At 36.3% G+C, this 21,677-nt stretch overlaps 1 protein-coding gene and 2 long non-coding RNA genes across 3 annotated transcripts; 2 read left to right on the top strand and 1 right to left on the bottom strand.

Annotated features, from left to right (window-relative positions):
- The first annotated feature begins 8,765 nt into the window (after positions 1-8,765).
- On the top strand, positions 8,766-9,355 carry LOC125062057. Its single transcript, XR_007119150.1, has 3 exons — positions 8,766-8,806; positions 8,908-9,153; positions 9,310-9,355. It is a non-coding gene; the product is annotated as an uncharacterized LOC125062057 (long non-coding RNA).
- Positions 9,356-10,156: 801 nt separating this feature from the next.
- On the bottom strand, positions 10,157-11,797 carry LOC125062093. The gene is made up of 2 exons (XR_007119177.1): positions 11,288-11,797; positions 10,157-10,186 (listed from the first exon to the last, which is right to left on the bottom strand). It is a non-coding gene; the product is annotated as an uncharacterized LOC125062093 (long non-coding RNA).
- Positions 11,798-15,916: 4,119 nt separating this feature from the next.
- On the top strand, positions 15,917-16,531 carry LOC125062016. Its single transcript, XM_047667629.1, has one exon. It carries the CDS (start codon positions 15,917-15,919, stop codon positions 16,529-16,531), a length of 615 nt encoding a protein of 204 aa, XP_047523585.1.
- Positions 16,532-21,677: the final 5,146 nt, after the last annotated feature.

Below are 21,677 nucleotides of genomic sequence, written 5' to 3'. Positions count from 1 at the left end.
CCTTCCCTCTCAGGGAAAAATGTTAGAATTTATTTCTGAATTTCTTCTAAGTATTGTCGCTCCATGTAGCGAAATCCCCCTACCGCCCAACGTTGCCAAAAACCTATCCCAACTTTTTAAATTACTACAAAACGGACCCAATAACCCTAATTCAATGGAATAGTAAAAGCTTACGTTCAAAAAAACATGAATTAATTTCCCTCATAAACCTCCATAAACCCACGATTGTTGCCATCTCGGAGACATGGCTGAGACCTGGTTCCCGATTTCGGGTGCCTGGCTTTTCCTGTCTGCGGGATGACAGGAATGATGGGTATGCGGGCAGTGCTGTCTTTGTACGGCATTCCCTCCCATTCTCCCAAATTCCTCTCCCTACCCACAGCGATCAGATTAATGCTGTTGCTGTTCGTACCTTAGACATTTCTTTTGTATCTTTGTATATTCCTCACCCTTCTCCTTCTCTTCTTCCTGAGATACAATCAATTTTATCATCCCTTCCCAGCCCTATCATAGCCATGGGTGACTTTAACACCCATCACACTATGTGGGGGTGCCATGCTAGTGATAGGTTTGCTCCACTGCTGATTGACTTACTCGACGATGTCAATCTCTGCATCCTCAATGATGGCTCTCCAACTCGCAGGGTATACCCTAATCAGAATCCCAAATCTGCAGTGGATCTCACCCTCTGTTCCCCTAACCTAGCCTCGCAACTAACTTGGAACGCCCTTGAGTTCACCTATGGCAGTGATCATTTTCCTGTAATTATTTCATTAAATAACAAATCCTTACCCCCCTCTTACCACAACCCCCTTTTAAAATATAAACTCAAAAAAGCAAACTGGAAAGATTATGCCCAATCCGTTGATTGCATGGTAGACACTCTGCCTGATTTGGAATGCGAAGAAAATGTCTTGTCTTGCTATGATCTTTTTTTAAATTCTCTCATATCTTCGGCCGATTCCCAGATCCCCAAAAAGCACTCTCCTAAAAATCAGCTGCTTTCCTCTCCCTGGTGGGATGATGAATGCAGCGATTTGTTTGGTAAGAGAATGGCTGCAGAGAAATCCTACTCAGCCAGTATGTCACAGGAGAACTTTATTAATTACCAGAAGCTTGATGCTAAAATTAAAAGGTTGGTATCCAGGAAGAAAAGATGTAGTTGGATACAATTTTGCGAATCCCTTAGCCCTCGTTCTCCATCCTCTATTGTGTGGTCTAATGTGAGGAGATTCCGTCGTTCCCTGAACCATGTTAATCCTTCTTCAAATAACCCTTCTGACTGGCTTAACAACTTTGCGGATAAACTGGCTCCACCTTTCGCTCCCTATGTGGACTCATTTCTAAGTTCTACGCCAGCTCCGGCTAACAATGAAATGGATGCTCCCTTTTCTTTCTCTGAGCTTCAAATCGCTCTTAATGGTCTCAAAGATTCAACTCCAGGGGAAGATGGCGTTCCATATTCCTTCCTGACTAGACTAAATGACAAAGCTAAACTTTACTATCTAAAAATAATCAACAAAATTTTTGAAACTGGTATTATACCGACATCTTGGACATCTCAAATAGTCATTCCCATTCTCAAACCTGGAGAAAACCCTTCAGATTCAAATTCTTATCGTCCCATAGCTTTGTCATCTACTTTAGCTAAAGTAACGGAACACCTTCTTAAAAACCGACTGGAATGGTTAATGGAAAGTAGAAATATTCTCCCCTCATCCCAATTTGGGTTCCGGAAGGGTATGAGTACCACAGACAGCCTCAGTATACTGACAACAGACATTCGCCTAGCCTTTACAAAAGGAGAGTACCTTGTGGGTGTGTTTCTTGATATTGCTTCTGCATATGACAGTGTCCTACTTCCAGCGCTCAGGCAGAAACTGCTTAAGCTGAGGGTTTCTTCGAGGATGGTACATCTCATATGTAATCTGCTATTTACCAGATCTATTTTGATAAAGCATCAGAATACCTCTCTTCCCCCCAGACTAGTCTGGAAAGGTCTCCCTCAAGGCTCAGTTCTCAGCCCTCTGCTCTATAGCATTTATACCTATGACCTCGAACTGTCTGTTACCAGTTTTTGCAATATTTTACAATATGCTGATGATATTGTCCTCTATCACAGCTCAAGCAGTATAGGGGAAGTATCCTGTCGTATCAATTCTGCTTTGTATTATCTAGGCCAGTGGTTGTCTGACCACGGCTTGTCCCTGTCAGTGGGCAAATCTCAGGCAGTGGTGTTTACAAGGAAGAGATACATTCCCACTCTACTCATTTCATTTGAAAATCAAGCAATCAACCTGACAGATAAAGCAAAATTTTTAGGTATTTATTTAGACAACCGGCTGAACGGAATTGCCCATTCTGAACACATTATCAAAAAATGCGAAAAAGGTATTAACGTACTAAGAGCAGTAGCGGGAGTTTGGTGGGGCGCTCACCCCTATTCTTTAAAGTTATTGTATAATGCCTTAGTACGTAGTCATATGGATTACTGTATGTTTGTTCTGGATCCCTTTAACAAATCAGCTGCTGAGAAACTAAACAAAATTCAATATAGGTGCCTTAGAATCATTCTAGGTGCAATGAAATCCTCCCCCACTAATGCTTTGCAGGTAGAGTGTGTTGATCCTCCTCTACACATCCGCCGGCAGTATTTATGTGACCGCTTTGTTAGCAAGATGTTACAGCTATCATCCCACCCTCTTTGGCATCGATTATCCCAACTATCACATTCTCCTTGTACCCGCAACTCATCTTCCTATCTGCTAGATAGTTATCTAAAGTTCACCAGCCTCCCTAACCCCCTGATATCTTTTCCAATAAATCCCCTGTATTCTACTTCTTATAAAGCCCTGGTATACAAACCTCCCATCATCACAGACCTTGGTCTGATCAAAGGAGCCCCAGATACCAACATCAAATTACAAAGCTATATTAATCAAAATTGGCCAAATCATCTTCTTATTTACACTGACGCATCAAAGCTGTCTCCAGACGGCTGTGTTGGTGCTGCCTGTTGGGTTCCTCGGTATAGAATTATCCTGAAATTTAAATGTCCTCCCGAATCTTCAGTGTTCACAGGAGAGGCCACTGCTCTATTGGAAGCAATCCTGTTTGCACACTCCCATAACATACAACAGACAGCTATTTTGACAGACTCTTTTAGTTGTTTAATGTCCATTAAAGAAAACCCATTTCGCAGCAAATCACGTTTTCCCATTATTCTAAAAATCAGGGAGACTCTGCTCTCTTGTAATCAAAAAGGATTGTCTATCATACTAGTTTGGATTCCTAGCCACTCAGGTATCCCTGGAAACGAGACTGCTGATTCATGTGCCAAATCAGCTGTTGAGTCAGGTTCTCTAGATCATTTTGAAAATTCAGCACAGGATCTTTGTTCTCTTGCAAAGACATATCTGGACAGAACCTGGAAGACATTTTGGAATGACTCCAAATCGGTTAAGGGTAAGTTTTATGCTTCCATCCAACCAAACATACCAAGACAACCCTGGTTTTGTCATTATCGGAATGCAAATCGCTGGATTACATCCACAATCTCACGTCTTCGTCTTGGTCATGCTTGCACCCCTGTTCATCTAGCCAAGCTCCGGATAAGGGATCACTCTATCTGTGAGTGTGGCTTGGATGAAGGCACTGTATCTCACATTCTATTTAATTGTCCCAAACTAACCTATCCTCTCTATGACGTTCTTCCCCGTAAAGTCCCCCGTCCTTTAAGTGTTAAATGTTTGTTAATGTTTGTGTTTAGTCCATATTGTAGATTTTTATGTAAATATATAGAAAGCAATAAAATTAAAGTGTAATATATATATAAAAATTATTATAAAGAGGAAACAGTATTTAATAATGGTATTATTACTCACTCATATTTGTGTTGTCTGTGCAGCCTTAAAACTAACAATCGAATTGCAACTATTTTGTTTTTGTTTAGGTGCATATTCAAAAATAACTTAATTATTATTTTCACCGATCAATCTCCATCGTGCCTTCTCCATCTACACGACACTGGCGAAGTACCTTGTGCCCAGTTGGCACATATAAAAGCCATTAAAAAAAAAAAAAAAAAAAAAAAAAAAGCATCATACAAATATTATATCCTATATTTATCAGGGATAACGTAGGGTTCAAATGGTGAAAGAATTATTCAAATCGGTCCAGTAGTTTCGAAGCTATATAATATAGATATTTTTTAAAGTAAATAGGCCGTTTCCTCACCTTAAATTCTTGCAATGTAAACAGTGATTTAGCATCGCTCTGTCCTTTTCCATCACATATCATATCAACGTCCTCTGCCTGTCCCATTAATAACCCCTTCTGCGTATTTTGAGTGTCAGCGGGCCAAATATTGACATTCTCCAGCCATTGTTGAGACAGGTTCGATGGCCGGGGGGATGAATCTGTTTTAGACGCCTTTTCCGATTCTAAAAATATTGTACTGTTAAACGAAATTGTGCCTCTGCCGAGAGGCTTACAGGTGTGTCACCGACCGGCGACCTTTATACACTGGTAGGTGATCCTGCACTTTCTGGTATGTACACAAGATGATTAAAGGATAAAATTATAAACAACACGTTTATTAGAAATGGCTAAATATTATTAAATATGTCATAAACATATAGTATCCCGGACATTTTTGTAGATTGATATCTTTTATAAAACTGTAGTACATTGCTCTATTGTCAATAGTTTCCGCAGCATATAGGAATCTTTATTAGTCTTTTTAACACCTTTACACCTAGCTTTTTTCAAAATTCTAAAGCCGAAGTTTATCATAGTAGGGTTCTAATGGTGAAAGGATTTTTCAAATCCTGAAGATTTGGAACCTATTTAATACAAACAATCAAATTTTTCTCTTTATATTTGTGTAGATAAAGAGTGGGGTTGAAGACTCTCATCCCAGAGGTAGAACCTAGGCTGAATATTCTTAGTAACCTAACCTAAGAAACTAATGATGTAGGAACAGTATCACCAACTTGCCAAAACAAAGGGTTGTAGTGCTTTTAATATACTCTCGTGTTATTTAATGTAATGAAGTTCAATTATATATTTGTTACATACAAATTTATCTTAAACTAGTAGACTCGGCCAAGCGTTGCTGTGGCTAAGATTTTTGTTATATTACATAGTAGTAAACTATTCAAGAGAAACGGCAGGAGAACACCAATCCACCATGCTTTTTTGGTGGTTATGCCATGAAATTGTAGCTTATGTGAAACGTTGGTAATTATTTTGATAAGGATTGTGGCGTAGCCACAATACATTTATAATAATAATACATTAATTAAACTAACTACTATATAAATACAATAATATAATATATAAATACTTTACATACTAATTACACAAATATTGGACATGCATAATAACACATAACATAACATACATCCAACAAACATATAATTTCTATATAGCCGTATCGTCGGGTCCCCGAGCATTATCGGATCGTCCTTGTGTCGTGTCGCACCGAGTGAGCGCGCACGAAGTCCCGCTACTTGTGAGAACAAAGGAAGTCTCGAATGATCGCCGGCGCAGTGACGCGCGCGCCCGCTGTCCTCAGTCCGTCTCGCACGCTCACGGCAGACACACGCTTGCTTTACTTCGCTAATCTTTCCGCTTACGCTTTTGTTAATTATCTTTTCTGTTATATTTATTTTTGCTTACGCTTGATGTAAATTATATTAGTTTAGTTTGATGAATAAACAGTGGTAGAAGTGTCAGGACAGTTTAATTGTGTTTTCATAAATACACACGAACACCTACATCTCCTACATTGGTGACCCCGAATCAAGAACATATCACGGAGCAACATTACGTACGCAACTTAAACCGTAAGCTAGTGAATATCAGTTTTTAAAATGCCTAAAAGCCACGAACAAAGTGATGAAAGCAGTTCGCATTCCAAAGAAAGGACATTTATGCCTTCCGACATTTGTCGTGTCGGGGTACGACTTCCGCCTTTCTGGCCGGAAGAACCGGCAGTCTGGTTTGCGCAAATTGAAGGGAGTTTTGCGCTCTCAGGTATCAAAGATGACGACACCAAATATAATTACGTTAGTGCACAGCTTGAACACCGTTACGCGGCTGAGGTGAAAGATATTCTAATTCATCCTCCGGCAAGTGGCAAATATGAAAAGATCAAAAGCGAGCTTATCAAAAGGTTATCAGCGTCACGTGAGAAGGAATTAACCCAATTGCTGATGCATGAGGAATTGGGAGACAGGCGACCATCCGCGTTTCTTCGGCATCTACAGCATCTAGCAGGCCCGAGAATACCGGATGATTTTATAAAGACTGTGTGGACTAGCCGCTTACCGGGCAATATACAAATCGTCGTGGCATCGCAGCCAGAGTCATCACTATCAGCATTAGCAGATCTGGCTGATAAAGTGCACGACCTTGTACCACCCGCGCCACAAGTGGCCGCCACGGATGCAGTCCCAAATTCAATCATTGAGAAACTGTCAAGAGAGATTGCAGAACTTAGTCGCCAAGTGCAGGCCCTCTCAGCAAGAGATTCGAGATCCAGGTCGAGGAGTACAAGTCAACGGGGAAGAAGCAACACGCGTTCCCAGTCAAGTTATAGGAAGTTCCCTACCTGTATTTTCCACCACAGATATGGTGACAAGGCACGAAGATGCCTGAAACCTTGTGATTATAAATCAGGGTCGGGAAATGCCAAAGGCAGTCATCAGTAGCGACACATGATTGCCGTAGCCCTACTACTGGTCGCTTATTCATAACGGACAGAAGAACAAAAACGCAGTTTTTAGTTGACACTGGGAGTGACATCTGCGTTTTCCCCCGCTCCGCCCTGAAACAAAGGCGACCACGCACAACCGAACTCAACGTTTACGCAGCGAACGGAACACCAATCGCCATATACGGTGTCCAACAAATGGAACTCGACTTAGGTCTTCGGCGTGCATTTTCCTGGCAGTTCATAATAGCTGACGTTACGAAGGCTATCATCGGAGTCGATTTTTTATCGTACTACGACTTAATCGTAGACTGTCGTAACAAACGTCTGATCGACAACAAGACCAGCTTGTCAGCAAACGCAAATCCAGTTCCTGCATCTGATGCCATAACTTCAGTCAAAACGATAACAGGCGAGTCCAAGTACTTGAACCTTCTTCGAGATTTTCCAGAAATCACTCGACCAGCAAGTACACATCGGGTCATACGTCACAATACGGTTCATCACATAAGAACAACCGCCGGACCGCCCGTATATTGCACTCCAAGAAGACTTGCCCCAGACAAACTGAAGATTGCAAAACAGGAATTCGAAGAAATGCTGAGAATAGGGACAGCACGACCGTCAGAGAGCCCATGGTCGTCGCCCCTTCACCTCGCCGCAAAAAAGGACAACGGATGGCGACCATGCGGCGATTACAGGATGTTAAACGCACGAACGATTCCCGATCGATATCCTATCCGGCACATCCAGGACTTCACCCAGAACATAGCTGGCTGCCGAATCTTCTCAAAAATCGATTTAATCAAGGCGTATAATCAAATTCCAGTAAATCCCGAGGATATTCCGAAAACGGCCATAACCACGCCCTTCGGAATGTACGAGTTTCCTTATATGACTTTTGGCCTAAGAAACGCAGGTCAAACGTTTCAAAGATTTGTAGATGAAATGACTCAAAACCTGAACTTTTGCTACACATATTTAGACGATTTTCTGATATCCTCCCCTGACGAGGAGACACATTACCGTCACTTACGCCTCCTCTTCGAGCGATTGAAAGAGTACGGTATGGTCATAAACACATCCAAGTGTGTTTTTGGGGCACAAGAGGTAACGTTCCTCGGCTGTAGCGTATCTAGCAAAGGTATCAGACCACTAGATACCAAAGTCAAAGTGATTAAGGACTACCCCACCCCGAAAACTGTTCGAGAGTTAAGGAGATTTTTGGGGATGATTAATTTCTACCGTCGTTTTATCAAAAACGCTGCCTCGTTCCAGACGCCATTGCATAGCTTACTTACCGGATCCATAAAAGGCAATCACCCCATAAACGTCACCGGAGAAGCACTCCAGGCATTCGAAGACTGCAAGAAGAGTCTATGCCAAGCTGCCCTGCGATTCTGTAACTCACTGTTAATCCGTGAGTCCACTACGCAGTAACAGCGCTCCCTTCGTCACTGACGTAATTTTTGGAATCTCATGGTATTCTGTTAAGAAATTTTACATTACGTCTTGATAAGTGGAGGTAGGTAACCTAGTGAGTTGTTGTCTATTAATATCATGACAATTGACTCATTTTATTTTATAAAAAGAGTTAATTGTCAAAATTTTCATCATACATAAACAAAATATTTTTAATAAAACAAAATAGAGAACAAAATGGTCGACGTTTGAAATAAAATTAATAATATTAAAAAAAAGATAAACTGCCCTGCTATTCTGTAACTCGCTTCACACACTCTCAGCGCTGAGTTTTGCTGTCAAATCGTTCGTTTCGGTGTCATGTTACAATTTGGTATTCTGTTAAACAATAACCGCGACAAAAGCGCCGCTCAAATGAGATTGTTCAAATTTGGAACTAAAATTTGGCACTGCTACACTTACGCTCCAAAGTGGTTGGTATTTGGTATTCTGATAATGCCATTTGACATCTCAACTCATTTAAATGTTCATTTTGTACGTCAAATTAAAAGTTGCTCTTCCCTCGCTGAAATCGTCATTTACCAGTGAGTTAGCCATTTTTAGCGAAGTTAAAACTTGTTTTATGTGAAAATATTCTAACATAGGACAATCTATATGTATCTTGGGGTATGTTTATAAAATAATATTTATAATACAGCATTATTTTACGAAAAAATTATATATATAAACATTAAGCTTCGTGAAATAGAACTTTGTTATTGTTACAGAAGGCCCGTTTCCACTTTAAAAGTTTAAACCTCTATTTCAAGAAATAAATGATGTAAACCACTAAAAAATTCTTAATATAATATCTATAGATGGCGAAGAAAATGTAGGCACGAAACGACCAATTGATTTCTCGGCGTTGGTTACTATCGCTCTTTTCCAATACTCAAGAAATTATATGATGTTGACGAAACCTAGAACATATGCTGCTGAGATGAACGAAGAGTCTAGTAAATAGATGATCTAAGGTAAACATTTTGATTATTTTAGCATTAAAAATATAAAAATCTTGTCTCCAGCAGAGATAAGTCGAACAGAAAACGATAAATATGTTAAGATAGGTAAATTTTGTAATATATTTGTATTTTTCTACTATACTAAAATTATAAATCTAATAATTTCAGAGATCCCCAAATGTTCAAAATTCCTGATAGAAAAATACATTCTGCCTTTGAAGATGAAGAATATTACATTTGTATCATACAACAAGGCCCCTGGATATAAAAAGACACAATAGTGCAGACATTTTCAAATTATTGAATTTCGACTACTTATCCTTCAATTTATAATAAATGATAACACAGTACAATTTCGGTTCCTATATTTTTATAAAATATATTGATATAACATTAAGGTTTTGGATAAAAACATTATTCTGCTTTACACAAGTATGAAATACCATCATTACATACATGATGGTTTAAGTACTTATTAAGCTTTTTTAAATTTATCGTTCATAACTATTACTTTTTACAAACTAATTAGAAAATATATTAAAATAAATATATTTGTCTACAAAATAAAGTACCTAGATGTTATTGATTAGCTCTATGTGAGGCTGGGTTTTAATTAGTTTTTATTATACTTAAGTTTGTTTTACTGAAAGTTATTTTGTAGTGTGTTAAAAGTTTACTATAATCATTAAATTAAATGTTTAAGTTATTATATTGTTCTTTTATTCACCTATAAAGTAACATGGCTTATATATTTTTCATTTCGGCTTAGCTATGTATTTAACTCGGTTACTACGTTTTCTATAGGCAGTCATTAAATAAGTGGTAGATTTAATTAATCATTTTATTAATATAATATTATTAGATACAAAAAAAAATATTATGAAGTACACAATTATCTTAAACACGGTAATACAATTTTTCATATAAAAATCATAGTTGTCCAAACTGCATTCAAAATAGATTAGTGGTCTCGGTTTAATGTCTCTTCTTAACATTTCAATAATTGGTCATTTTCTTCCTCATTCTTGACAACTACCACTGATGGCTGTAATACAATGATTATCTGTTAAAATTGTAAATAGGGAAATGTGGTAGGTCACTGTACTGACACAATAATATTGCATAGCAATTTAATTATTGTAAAGTTAAGGTAAATAATAAAAAAACTTGCATAAAACACACAAAAACTTATATATGGGATATCTTTGTATTTCTAAGTAAAGTATCTTAAAAACATGTTTGATAATATTATAACTAAGCCAAATATTATTAAAAGTTTTATGGTAACAAGGCTTAGTAATTTCGCACAGTATTTGATTCAGTACTATGAATAAAAAAAATCTTGAGCAAACCTATATTTAGACTCAAAAATCCAAATCCAAGTATGTACTTTAAAAACAATTATTTATTAATGAAACAAATCCAAGACCCATAAAGGGTATGTTTAGTTTTAAAGTGTAGTCAGCAGCAATAACTATCTTTTGATTGCTTCATTAAATAAGTTATGGCTATGTTGTTTCCAACATTTAAAATTAACGTTGATCACTCTAAATGGTATGAATTTGAGCAATTGAAAGCTTATATATTTGATCCAACATACCTAACATGATTATTTATACTTGTATTCTGAAATCTGAACAATTAAATTAAATTCAACTTGATCAGTTAAAATTAATATTTCTTATATTTCATGAATGGAATTTGAAGTTAGGAAACCTAAAAATATTTTTTTATTTGACATTTTTAACCAATAATTTCATTATTCTTTACAATGTCGCTTCGATTTAACCTATTACATTTGACTTCAAATTTGCCATCAAACAAACAAACTTTGTTAACTGTTTTACTAGACACTACTTATTCCTATTTATTTACTATGATAGTTATTATATTCCTAAAATAGTTTTAATAGAATTCAGTTTTTATGAGTGTTAGTAAAAACATAGGTAATATTGTTGTTGTGTGTTTGACCTCTGAATCACTTAAAAAGGTTGCAATAGTAGTTTCATGGCATCTAAAAAGTACCAACACTTGCACTTACACAAATGAATAAATATATAAACACTAATTTTTCTTCTTTATAGATAGGTACCCTTTTATTTTATAATTACTCAACAAAATATTATCTGAAAACATTGGTATTAACCTTGGTTACCTTTAGTAACATTTTGAAAATTTAAAACACCTATCCATCCTGTTTACTTTGAATCCGTAGCCCATTTGCTGAGAGAATCACTTTAAGCGTGACATCATCTTTTATCTTTTTGTTAAGATAATATTCTTAAATGTTTTACAATATATCCAGATGTTAGGTATCCCTTGTTTCGTGCTGAAACATAATTAATATTTTTAAGTTTCTGTCGCTCATATACACCACGGCTGGTCAGTTGTCGGGTAAATACGAAATATAAACTCTTAATTGGAAGTTATAAACAAAATACGTAATTTTGTTTTATTAAAAATATTTTGCTTATGTATGATGAAAATTTTGACAATTAACTCTTTTTATAAAATAAAATGAGTCAATTGTCACGATATTAATAGACAACAACTCACTAGGTTACCTCCCTCCACTTATCAAGACGTAATGTAAAATTTCTTAACAGAATACCATGAGATTCCAAAAATTACGTCAGTGACGAAGGGAGCGCTGTTACTGCGTTATTATTTTATAAAAAGAGTTAATTGTCAAAATTTTCATCATACATAAGCAAAATATTTTTAATAAAACAAAATTACGTATTTTGTTTATAACTTCCAATTAAGAGTTTATATTTCGTATTTACCCGACAACTGACCAGCCGTGGTGTATATGAGCGACAGAAACTTAAAAATATTAATTATGTTTCAGCACGAAACAAGGGATACCTAACATCTGGATATATTGTAAAAAATTTAAGAATATTATCTTAACAAAAAGATAAAAGATGATGTCACGCTAAAAGTGATTCTCTCAGCAAATGGGCTACGGATTCAAAGTAAACAGGATGGATAGGTGTTTTAAATTTTCAAAATGTTACTAAAGGTAACCAAGGTTAATACCAATGTTTTCATATAATATTTTGTTGAGTAATTATAAAATAAAAGGGTACCTATCTATAAAGAAGAAAAATTAGTGTTTATATATTTATTCATTTGTGTAAGTGCAAGTGTTGGTACTTTTTAGATGCCATGAAACTACTATTGCAACCTTTTTAAGTGATTCAGAGGTCAAACACACAACAACAAAATTACCTATGTTTTTACTAACACTCATAAAAACTGAATTCTATTAAAACTATTTTAGAAATATAATAACTATCATAGTAAATAAATAGGAATAAGTAGTGTCTAGTAAAACAGTTAACAAAGTTTGTTTGTTTGATGGCAAATTTGAAGTCAAATGTAATAGGTTAAATCGAAGCGACATTGTAAAGAATAATGAAATTGTTGGTTAAAAATGTCAAATAAAAAAATATTTTTAGGTTTCCTAACTTCAAATTCCATTCATGAAATATAAGAAGTATTAATTTTAACTGATCAAGTTGAATTTAATTTAATTGTTCAGATTTCAGAATACAAGTATAAATAATCATTTTAGGTATGTTGGATCAAATATATAAGCTTTCAATTGCTCAAATTCATACCATTTCAAGTGATCAACGTTAATTTTAAATGTTGGAAACAACATTGCCATAACTTATTTAATGAAGCAATCAAAAGATAGTTATTGCTGCTGACTACACTTTAACACTAAACATATTTGGATTTGTTTCATTAATAAATAATTGTTTTTAAAGTACATACTTGGATTTGGATTTTTGAGTCTAAATATAGGTTTGCTCAAGATTTTTTTTATTCATAGTACTGAATCAAATACTGTGCGAAATTACTAAGCCTTGTTACCATAAAACTTTTAATAATATTTGGCTTAGTTATAATATTATCAAACATGTTTTTAAGATACTTTACTTAGAAATACAAAGATATCCCATATATAAGTTTTTGTGTGTTTTATGCAAGTTTTTTTTTATTATTTACCTTAACTTTACAATAATTAAATTGCTATGCAATATTATTGTGTCAGTACAGTGACCTACCACATTTCCCTATTTACAATTTTAACAGATAATCATTGTATTACAACCATCAGTGGTAGTTGTCAAGAATGAGGAAGAAAATGACCAATTATTGAAATGTTAAGAAGAGATATTAAACCGAGACCACTAATCTATTTTGAATGCAGTTTGGACAACTATGATTTTTATATGAAAAATTGTATTACCGTGTTTAAGATAATTGTGTACTTCATAATATTTTTTTTGTATCTAATAATATTATATTAATAAAATGATTAATTAAATCTACCACTTATTTAATGACTGCCTATAGAAAACGTAGTAACCGAGTTAAATACATAGCTAAGCCGAAATGAAAAATATATAAGCCATGTTACTTTATAGGTGAATAAAAGAACAATATAATAACTTAAACATTTAATTTAATGATTATAGTAAACTTTTAACACACTACAAAATAACTTTCAGTAAAACAAACTTAAGTATAATAAAAACTAATTAAAACCCAGCCTCACATAGAGCTAATCAATAACATCTACTTTATTTTGTAGACAAATATATTTATTTTAATATATTTTCTAATTAGTTTGTAAAAAGTAATAGTTATGAACGATAAATTTAAAAAAGCTTAATAAGTACTTAAACCATCATGTATGTAATGATGGTATTTCATACTTGTGTAAAGCAGAATAATGTTTTTATCCAAAACCTTAATGTTATATCAATATATTTTATAAAAATATAGGAACCGAAATTGTATTGTATTGTGTGTGTTATCATTTATTATAAATTGAAGGATAGTCGAAATTCAATAATTTGAAAATGTCTGCACTATTGTGTCTTTTTATATCCAGGGGCCTTGTTGTATGATACAAATGTAATATTCTTCTTCTTCAAAGGCAGAATGTATTTTTCTATCAGGAATTTTGAACATTTGGGGATCTCTGAAATTATTAGATTTATAATTTTAGTATAGTAGAAAAATACAAATATATTACAATATTTACCTATCTTATTTATCGTTTTTTGTTCGACTTATCTCTGCTGGAGACAAGACATGATCAAGACTGCATCGAAAAATTGGTTCTAGGATAATAATTATATTTTTAATGCTAAAGTAATCAAAATGTTTACCTTAGATCATCTATTTAGTATTTACTAGACTCTTCGTTCATCTCAGCAGCATATGTTCTAGGTTTCGTCAATACCATATAATTTCTTGAGTATTGGAAAAAAGCGATAATAACCAACGCCGAGAAACCAATTGGTCGTTTCGTGCCTACATTTTCTTCGCCATCTATAGATATTATATTAAGTATTTTTTAATGGATTACATCATTTATTTCTTGAAATAGAGGTTTAAACTTTAAAAGTGGAAACGGGCCTTCTGTAACAATAACAAAGTTCAATTTCACAAAGCTTAATGTTTATATATATAACAATTTTGGAGCGTAAGTGTAGCAGTGCCAAATTTTAGTTCCAAATGTGAACAACCTCATTTGAGCGGCGCTTTTGTCGCGGTTATTGTTTAACAGAATACCAAATTGTAACATGACACCGAAACGAACGATTTGACAGCAAAAATCAGCGCTGAGGGTGTGTGAAGTGAGTTACAGAATCGCAGGGCTGCTCTCCTAGCGCACCCAGACATGGACGCCAAACTAGCGTTGGTCACGGATGCATCCGACGTCGCAATCGGCGGTGTTATACAGCAGCAGAAAGACGGGGAATGGCAACCCCTCGCCTTCTTTAGCCGTAAATTGAGTCCATCACAAAAGAAATACTCGCCGTATGACAGAGAACTACTGGCGATTTACGAATCAATAAAACATTTCCGACACCTGGTGGAAGCAAGGCACTTCACAGTATTTACAGACCACAAGCCAATCTGCTTCGCATTTCAAAGTCACAAAGAAAAGTGTTCACCACGCCAGTTTCGGCATTTAGATTATATAGCTCAATTCACAACTGACATCAAACACATATCAGGAAAGGATAATGTAGTTGCCGATACTCTCTCAAGAATAGAGGAAATAGTACAACCTGTCGAAACAAAGAACTTGGCCATTTCACAGGGTAAAGACCCAGAACTAAGGCAACTCCTAGAAAGTGGAACCTCGCTTAAACTTGTCAGAGTAACTGTACCTGGAACAAAACTGGAACTTTACTGTGACGACAGCACGCCAAACCCACGACCTTACGTACCAAAAGAGTTCAGAAGACAAGTCTTCGACAGCCTGCACTCACTTAGCCATCCTGGCGCTAAGGCTTCTGCAAAACTAGTGGCTCAGCGTTATGTATGGCCAGGAGTAAACAAAGATTGTCGCGATTGGACCAAGCTCTGTCACCCATGTCAACGTTCAAAGGTCACTAGGCACGTAACTCCACAGATGGGCAACTTCAAGCTACCAAACGGTAGATTTACCTACGTGCATATTGATCTCATCGGACCACTCCTTCTCTCGGATGGCTACCGTTATTGTCTAACCGCCGTAGATAGATTCACTAGATGGCCCGAGGCAATCCCCTTGCAAGATATTACCGCTGAAACAGTCGCCAAAGCTCTCGTTTGCAACTGGATATCACGTTACGGTTGCCCTACTGAAGTAGTGACAGATCGCGGGAAGTAATTCGAGTCTGCACTGCTGAAACAGTTATCAGAACTTGCCGGATTTCAACGCAATAGAACCACTGCGTATCATCCTGCAAGCAACGGAATGGTGGAACGGATGCACAGACAACTTAAGGCAGCCATAATATGCCATGGAAGTCTTAAATGGACAGAAAGCTTACCTCTAGTACTACTAGGAATGAGAAGCGCCTTCAAAGAGGACATACAAGCATCACCCGCTGAACTCCTCTACGGCGAACCCCTCAGACTTCCCGGAGAGTTTCTGCAACCAACCGACCAGCATACGACCAGTGACCTCATCGAATACTCAGCACGACTGCGTTCTATTATGAACAATATCCGCCCTCAGCCAGCCGCAAGACACAGCAAACGTAACATCTTCGTGTACCGAGATTTACCTTCTGCTACTCACGTTTACGTCCGAGATGACACCGTGAGAGGATCCCTTCAGCCGGCATACACTGGGCCATACTTAGTCCTGCAACGAGACACTAAAGTCTTTAAGCTACTTGTTAAAGGAAAAGAACAGACAGTATCGATAGAGAGGTTAAAACCAGCCTATATATTTACACCAGATACTCATTCAGAGACTCGTTCGTTTGAAGATGAAATTCCAAACCCTGTAAGCATAGATAAAGAAGTAAGAATTACTCGCTCAGGAAGAAGAGTGAGATTCCCTGACTATTATCGCCCATCCTAGGATGGTCTCAAGGGGGGAGTCATGTGGCGTAGCCACAATACATTTATAATAATAATACATTAATTAAACTAACTACTATATAAATACAATAATATAATATATAAATACTTTACATACTAATTACACAAATATTGGACATGCATAATAACACATAACATAACATACATCCAACAAACATATAATTTCTATATAGCCGTATCGTCGGGTCCCCGAGCATTATCGGATCGTCCTTGTGTCGTGTCGCACCGAGTGAGCGCGCACGAAGTCCCGCTACTTGTGAGAACAAAGGAAGTCTCGAATGATCGCCGGCGCAGTGACGCGCGCGCCCGCTGTCCTCAGTCCGTCTCGCACGCTCACGGCAGACACACGCTTGCTTTACTTCGCTAATCTTTCCGCTTACGCTTTTGTTAATTATCTTTTCTGTTATATTTATTTTTGCTTACGCTTGATGTAAATTATATTAGTTTAGTTTGATGAATAAACAGTGGTAGAAGTGTCAGGACAGTTTAATTGTGTTTTCATAAATACACACGAACACCTACATCTCCTACAGGATCAATACCTAGGTACGAATAAAGAGCCTTTTTTAGCGGTGGTATTTTAATAAAACAAAATTAATAAAAGGACGCTTATTGTGACGTAACTATAAAAGATAGTGTAAATGATACGCACAGAGGTCGGGTAACAACTGTCAACTGACACTTTATTGTAAAAACAATATTAACACACAGTCTAGCAGATGGCGCTAGTAGGTATATATTTTGTTAAACATTTCAACATCCCCACTTAACAAAATAAAAGATGCAAACACACAACAATACATATATCCATTACATATAATTTTTATCAAATAAACCAAACATTCCTAAAAAATTATAATGTTTCATTTTACATAAACCTTTAGTAAGTAGATCCGCGGGCATCTCTGAAGTCGACAAGTATTTAATTTTTACAATTTCATTAGCAACTTTTTCTCTACAAAAATGGTACCGCACATCTATATGTTTTGACCTTTTATGGTGGACAGGATTTGCTGACAACTTATGGGCTGACTGATTATCATTAAATATTGGTATTGGATAAGTTACTCCAATTAATTCAAATAACAAATTTCGCAAATACACAGCCTCTTTACAACATTCTGAAATGCCCATATATTCAGCTTCCGTACTTGACAATGCTACAGTAACCTGCTTCTTAGTTTCCCAAGATATTGCACAATTTGACATTCTAAAGAAATATCCTGTATAAGATCTCCTATCAATTACATTACTTGCCCAATCTGCATCTACAAAAGCTTCTAACTGATTATTACCACTAGCTAAAAACTTTAAACACATAGATTTAGTTTTCTTTAAGTACTTTAGAACCCTCTTTGCATAGGCCCAATGTTCTTTAGTGTAACAATTGTTAAATTGGCTTAGGAAATTTACAGAAAATACAATATCAGGACGTGTGAGCACAGCTATATACATAAGCGAACCAATTAGTTTCTGATAAGGTAACTTTTTATCACAATTCTCACTTTTAGTTAAATTCAATTTAGATTCAATAGGTGTATCTGCAAACTTACAATCAGAAATATTAAACTTTAACAGTAATTCATCAATATACCTTTCTTGACTTAAAGTTATAATACCATTCTCTTTATCCATTGCTACATCCATACCTAAACAATTTTTAATACATCCCAAGTCTTTAATTTTGAACTTAGATGACAAACTTTCTTTTAACAAATCTGTTTCCTTTTGATTATTTGAAAATACAAAGAAATCGTCAACATACAATGCAATAATAACTTTTACATTTCTATCCATTTTTATAAACAAACATGGTTCTAGTTTACTTCTTTTAAAACCTAAGGATTGCAACAAATCATCAACTCTTTTATACCATGCCCTTGATGACTGTATTAAGCCATAAATAGCATGTTTTAAACGCAGAACCTTGTTCACATTATCATGACTAACATGAAAAAATTGAGGTTTCATCATATACACATTTTCATTAAGAAAACCATTTAAAAATGCAGTATCTACATCTAAGTGACAAATATCCAACTGAAGCTGAACTGCTAAAGCAAATAACAATCTCAAACTAGAATGTCTAACTACGGGTGAAAAACATTCATCGAAATCAATGCCTGGCTTTTGGGTGAAGCCCTTAGCAACTAACCTGGCTCTATACCTGACATTATTATCATTATCAATTTTTCGCTTGAAAACCCATTTACATGGTACTACAGTGCCACTGTGAGGAATGTCCACTAATTCCCAAGCATCATTGTCTTCAAATGATTTAAATTCACTTTGTATAGCTAATTTCCACTGTTCTCTTTCTGGTCCATTCAACACTTCATTTAGAGATATTTCACTAGCACTTGTTTCACTGGTTTGACCTTCACACACAACACCAAAACCGTAACGATCAGTCTGCTTGCGTAGGCGCTTGGCAGGCATTTCCACCGGCAACACGGGAGAGTGCCTTGGCTGAGAAGGAAGCTGTGGCCTGGCTGGCACAGGCTCCGCAGGTTCAGCTGCTAGTACGTCTTCGGAGTCCTCAAAGCTGTCTTCATCAGTGTCGTAGCTTTCTTTGAGACTCAGTTCCTCTTTCTGCTCCTGATCTTTCTCTGGTTTTGTGTGCATCATGTTCCCCACTTCTTGGGTACATTCTTCCCTTTCTTCTTTCATAGGAAAGATACTATTAGTGCCCTCACTAATATTAATGTGTATCACTTCTTGTTTCTGGTCAATCCCCTCCTCAATCACAACAATATCTCTTGCTAATGTTACTTTGTTATTTTTGGGATTGTAAACTCGATAACCTTTTATGTTGTCTGAGTAACCAACAAGAATACCCTCAGTTGTTTTTCTGTCCAATTTTAAACTTTTTCCTTTTGGTATGTGTACCATAGCCTTACTTCCAAAGATACGTAGATTACTGACATCTGGCTTAGTACCGGTCCATATTTCTATAGGCGTCTTGTTATCCAATCCTGATGCGATTGACCTGTTCCGCAGATAAACTGCAGTGTTTACTGCTTCTGCCCAAAAAATTTTTTCAATCCTGCATCGAATAACAAACATCTCACTTTTTCTACAATTGTACCTTTCGCAGAGACCATTTTGTTCCGGTGTGTATGCACAGGTTTTTTGATGTACTATTCCGGCCAATTGCAAGAAATTGTCAAATTCCTTACTGCAGAATTCTGTACCATTATCTGACCTTAACACTTTCAACTTTCTGCCTGTCTGATTTTCTACTAACGTCTTGAATGCTTTGAAAAAAGAAAATACTTCATCTTTGGTCTTCAAGAAATAAACAAATGCCATCCGACTAAAATCATCGACGAACAACAAAAAATATTTCATTCCACCAATAGATCTGACTTCCATAGGTCCACAGATGTCTGCATGCACTATCTCGAGGAGTTCCTGTGCCCTGTTGCCAACATGACTGAAAGGCAGCCTGGATTGCTTCCCCTCACAACAAACAATGCAGCTAGTCTTACTAACCTGAGCCTTGTCCGAGTATGACATACCTTTTACAGCACCATCTCTCATCACATTAAGATCTTTGCTGTTTAGATGACCAAATCTTCTATGCCATATATTTCCAGACACCGAAGTCAACAAACAATCCACTTGTTTGATTCTTAATTTATAAACACCTCCGACTACATCTGCGATTGCTACAACTTCGTTATTTTGGTTATAAATATAACAGTGCTTTTCATCAAATGTCACATTGTTTCCTTTGCTCACTAACTGGCTGACCGATAATAAGTTCGTAGCCAAGTTTGGTACATATAACACTCCCGCTTTTAAATCCGCAATTACCGCTTAGAAATATTGCACTAAATGCATTAGATTCCTTGTTATTAGTGTTTAATTTGCATTTATTCATGAAATGTCCGATTTGTTTACATTTAAAGCACTTGACATTGACATTTGACTTGCCGACATTACGCGATTCCGACTGTCTATGCGTTTGTTTTCTTTTTTGTTGCCAACATTTCGACGCAAACGCATTCTGTGTAGAACTCGTACCAACTTCACTACCATCTTCCATATCCAATAATTTTGACTTAATGACGTCAGCTGTTGTTAACTCAATACCCGAATCATGAATGCTCCACCGCCATTATCAATTATCATTGGTTCAAATTTTTCTGGTAATCCTGCTAACAACAAAGACCCGATCCACTCATCACTAATTTTGAATCCAGTGTTATTCAATCGCTGGCTTGTTTCTAACAATAAAGTCACATATTGTGCCATAGAATCACAATTTTCACGACGAATTGATAGGTTACGAAGTAGTCCGATGCGTCGCGTGAAGCCATTATCATCAAATAGCTTTTTTAGTTTCTGCCAGTCCCATTGTAGTTGATTCACTTTTTATATGCACGAATAAACTGGGATCTATAGTTAACACTATTTTTGCTTTCGCTTTCGCGTCATTCGGATCATCTTCAGTCGTGATACACTGTTGCACGCCTTCCAATACGAGATAATTATCCACAGCAAATGCCCAATCTTCGTAATTTTCTCTGCCCCTTAACTTTGCAATACTAGCAATAAGGTTTGTCGACATTTTTGCACTATATTTCCACCAAAATTTTTATTTAATTCACGTGATAGCCCATAACCTGTAAATGATACGCACAGAGGTCGGGTAACAACTGTCAACTGACACTTTATTGTAAAAACAATATTAACACACAGTCTAGCAGATGGCGCTAGTAGGTATATATTTTGTTAAACATTTCAACAACTACACACGAGCGTATCCCAGCACGGAATGTTCTTTTATTTCAGGGTTAAAAAAAAGAATTACTACTTATAACAAAACAAACCAAAGAACATGTGCACCACCACTAGTCTTTATGGTTATGACTACAAGGTTTACAATCTCTGAATACGGCGGTCACTGCATCTGTGTGAGCGCAACGGCAATATGTTTATGCGCGAGCGACAAAGACATAAGATGAGGGGTCTATGTACGAAATTCTTCGTGCTCCGCGTCCGTACTATATACATTTCAACAGACATGCTGTCGCGACAATTTTTATAGACAGTGATGTGTCCTAAATAATTGAAATACATAATTTTGTTCTATCATTAATAGTTTTCGCAGCGCACAC

Source organism: Pieris napi, chromosome W, assembly GCF_905475465.1.
Source record: "Pieris napi chromosome W, ilPieNapi1.2, whole genome shotgun sequence".
Taxonomy (NCBI): domain Eukaryota; kingdom Metazoa; phylum Arthropoda; class Insecta; order Lepidoptera; family Pieridae; genus Pieris; species Pieris napi.
Note: the sequence above shows the minus strand (reverse complement) of the source record. Positions and strands in the feature narration are given on the sequence as shown.

Bases quoted from the DNA above. Each gene is read 5' to 3' on its own strand.
- LOC125062016 (XM_047667629.1), top strand. From the start codon at position 15,917: ATGGTGGAACGGATGCACAGACAACTTAAGGCAGCCATAATATGCCAT.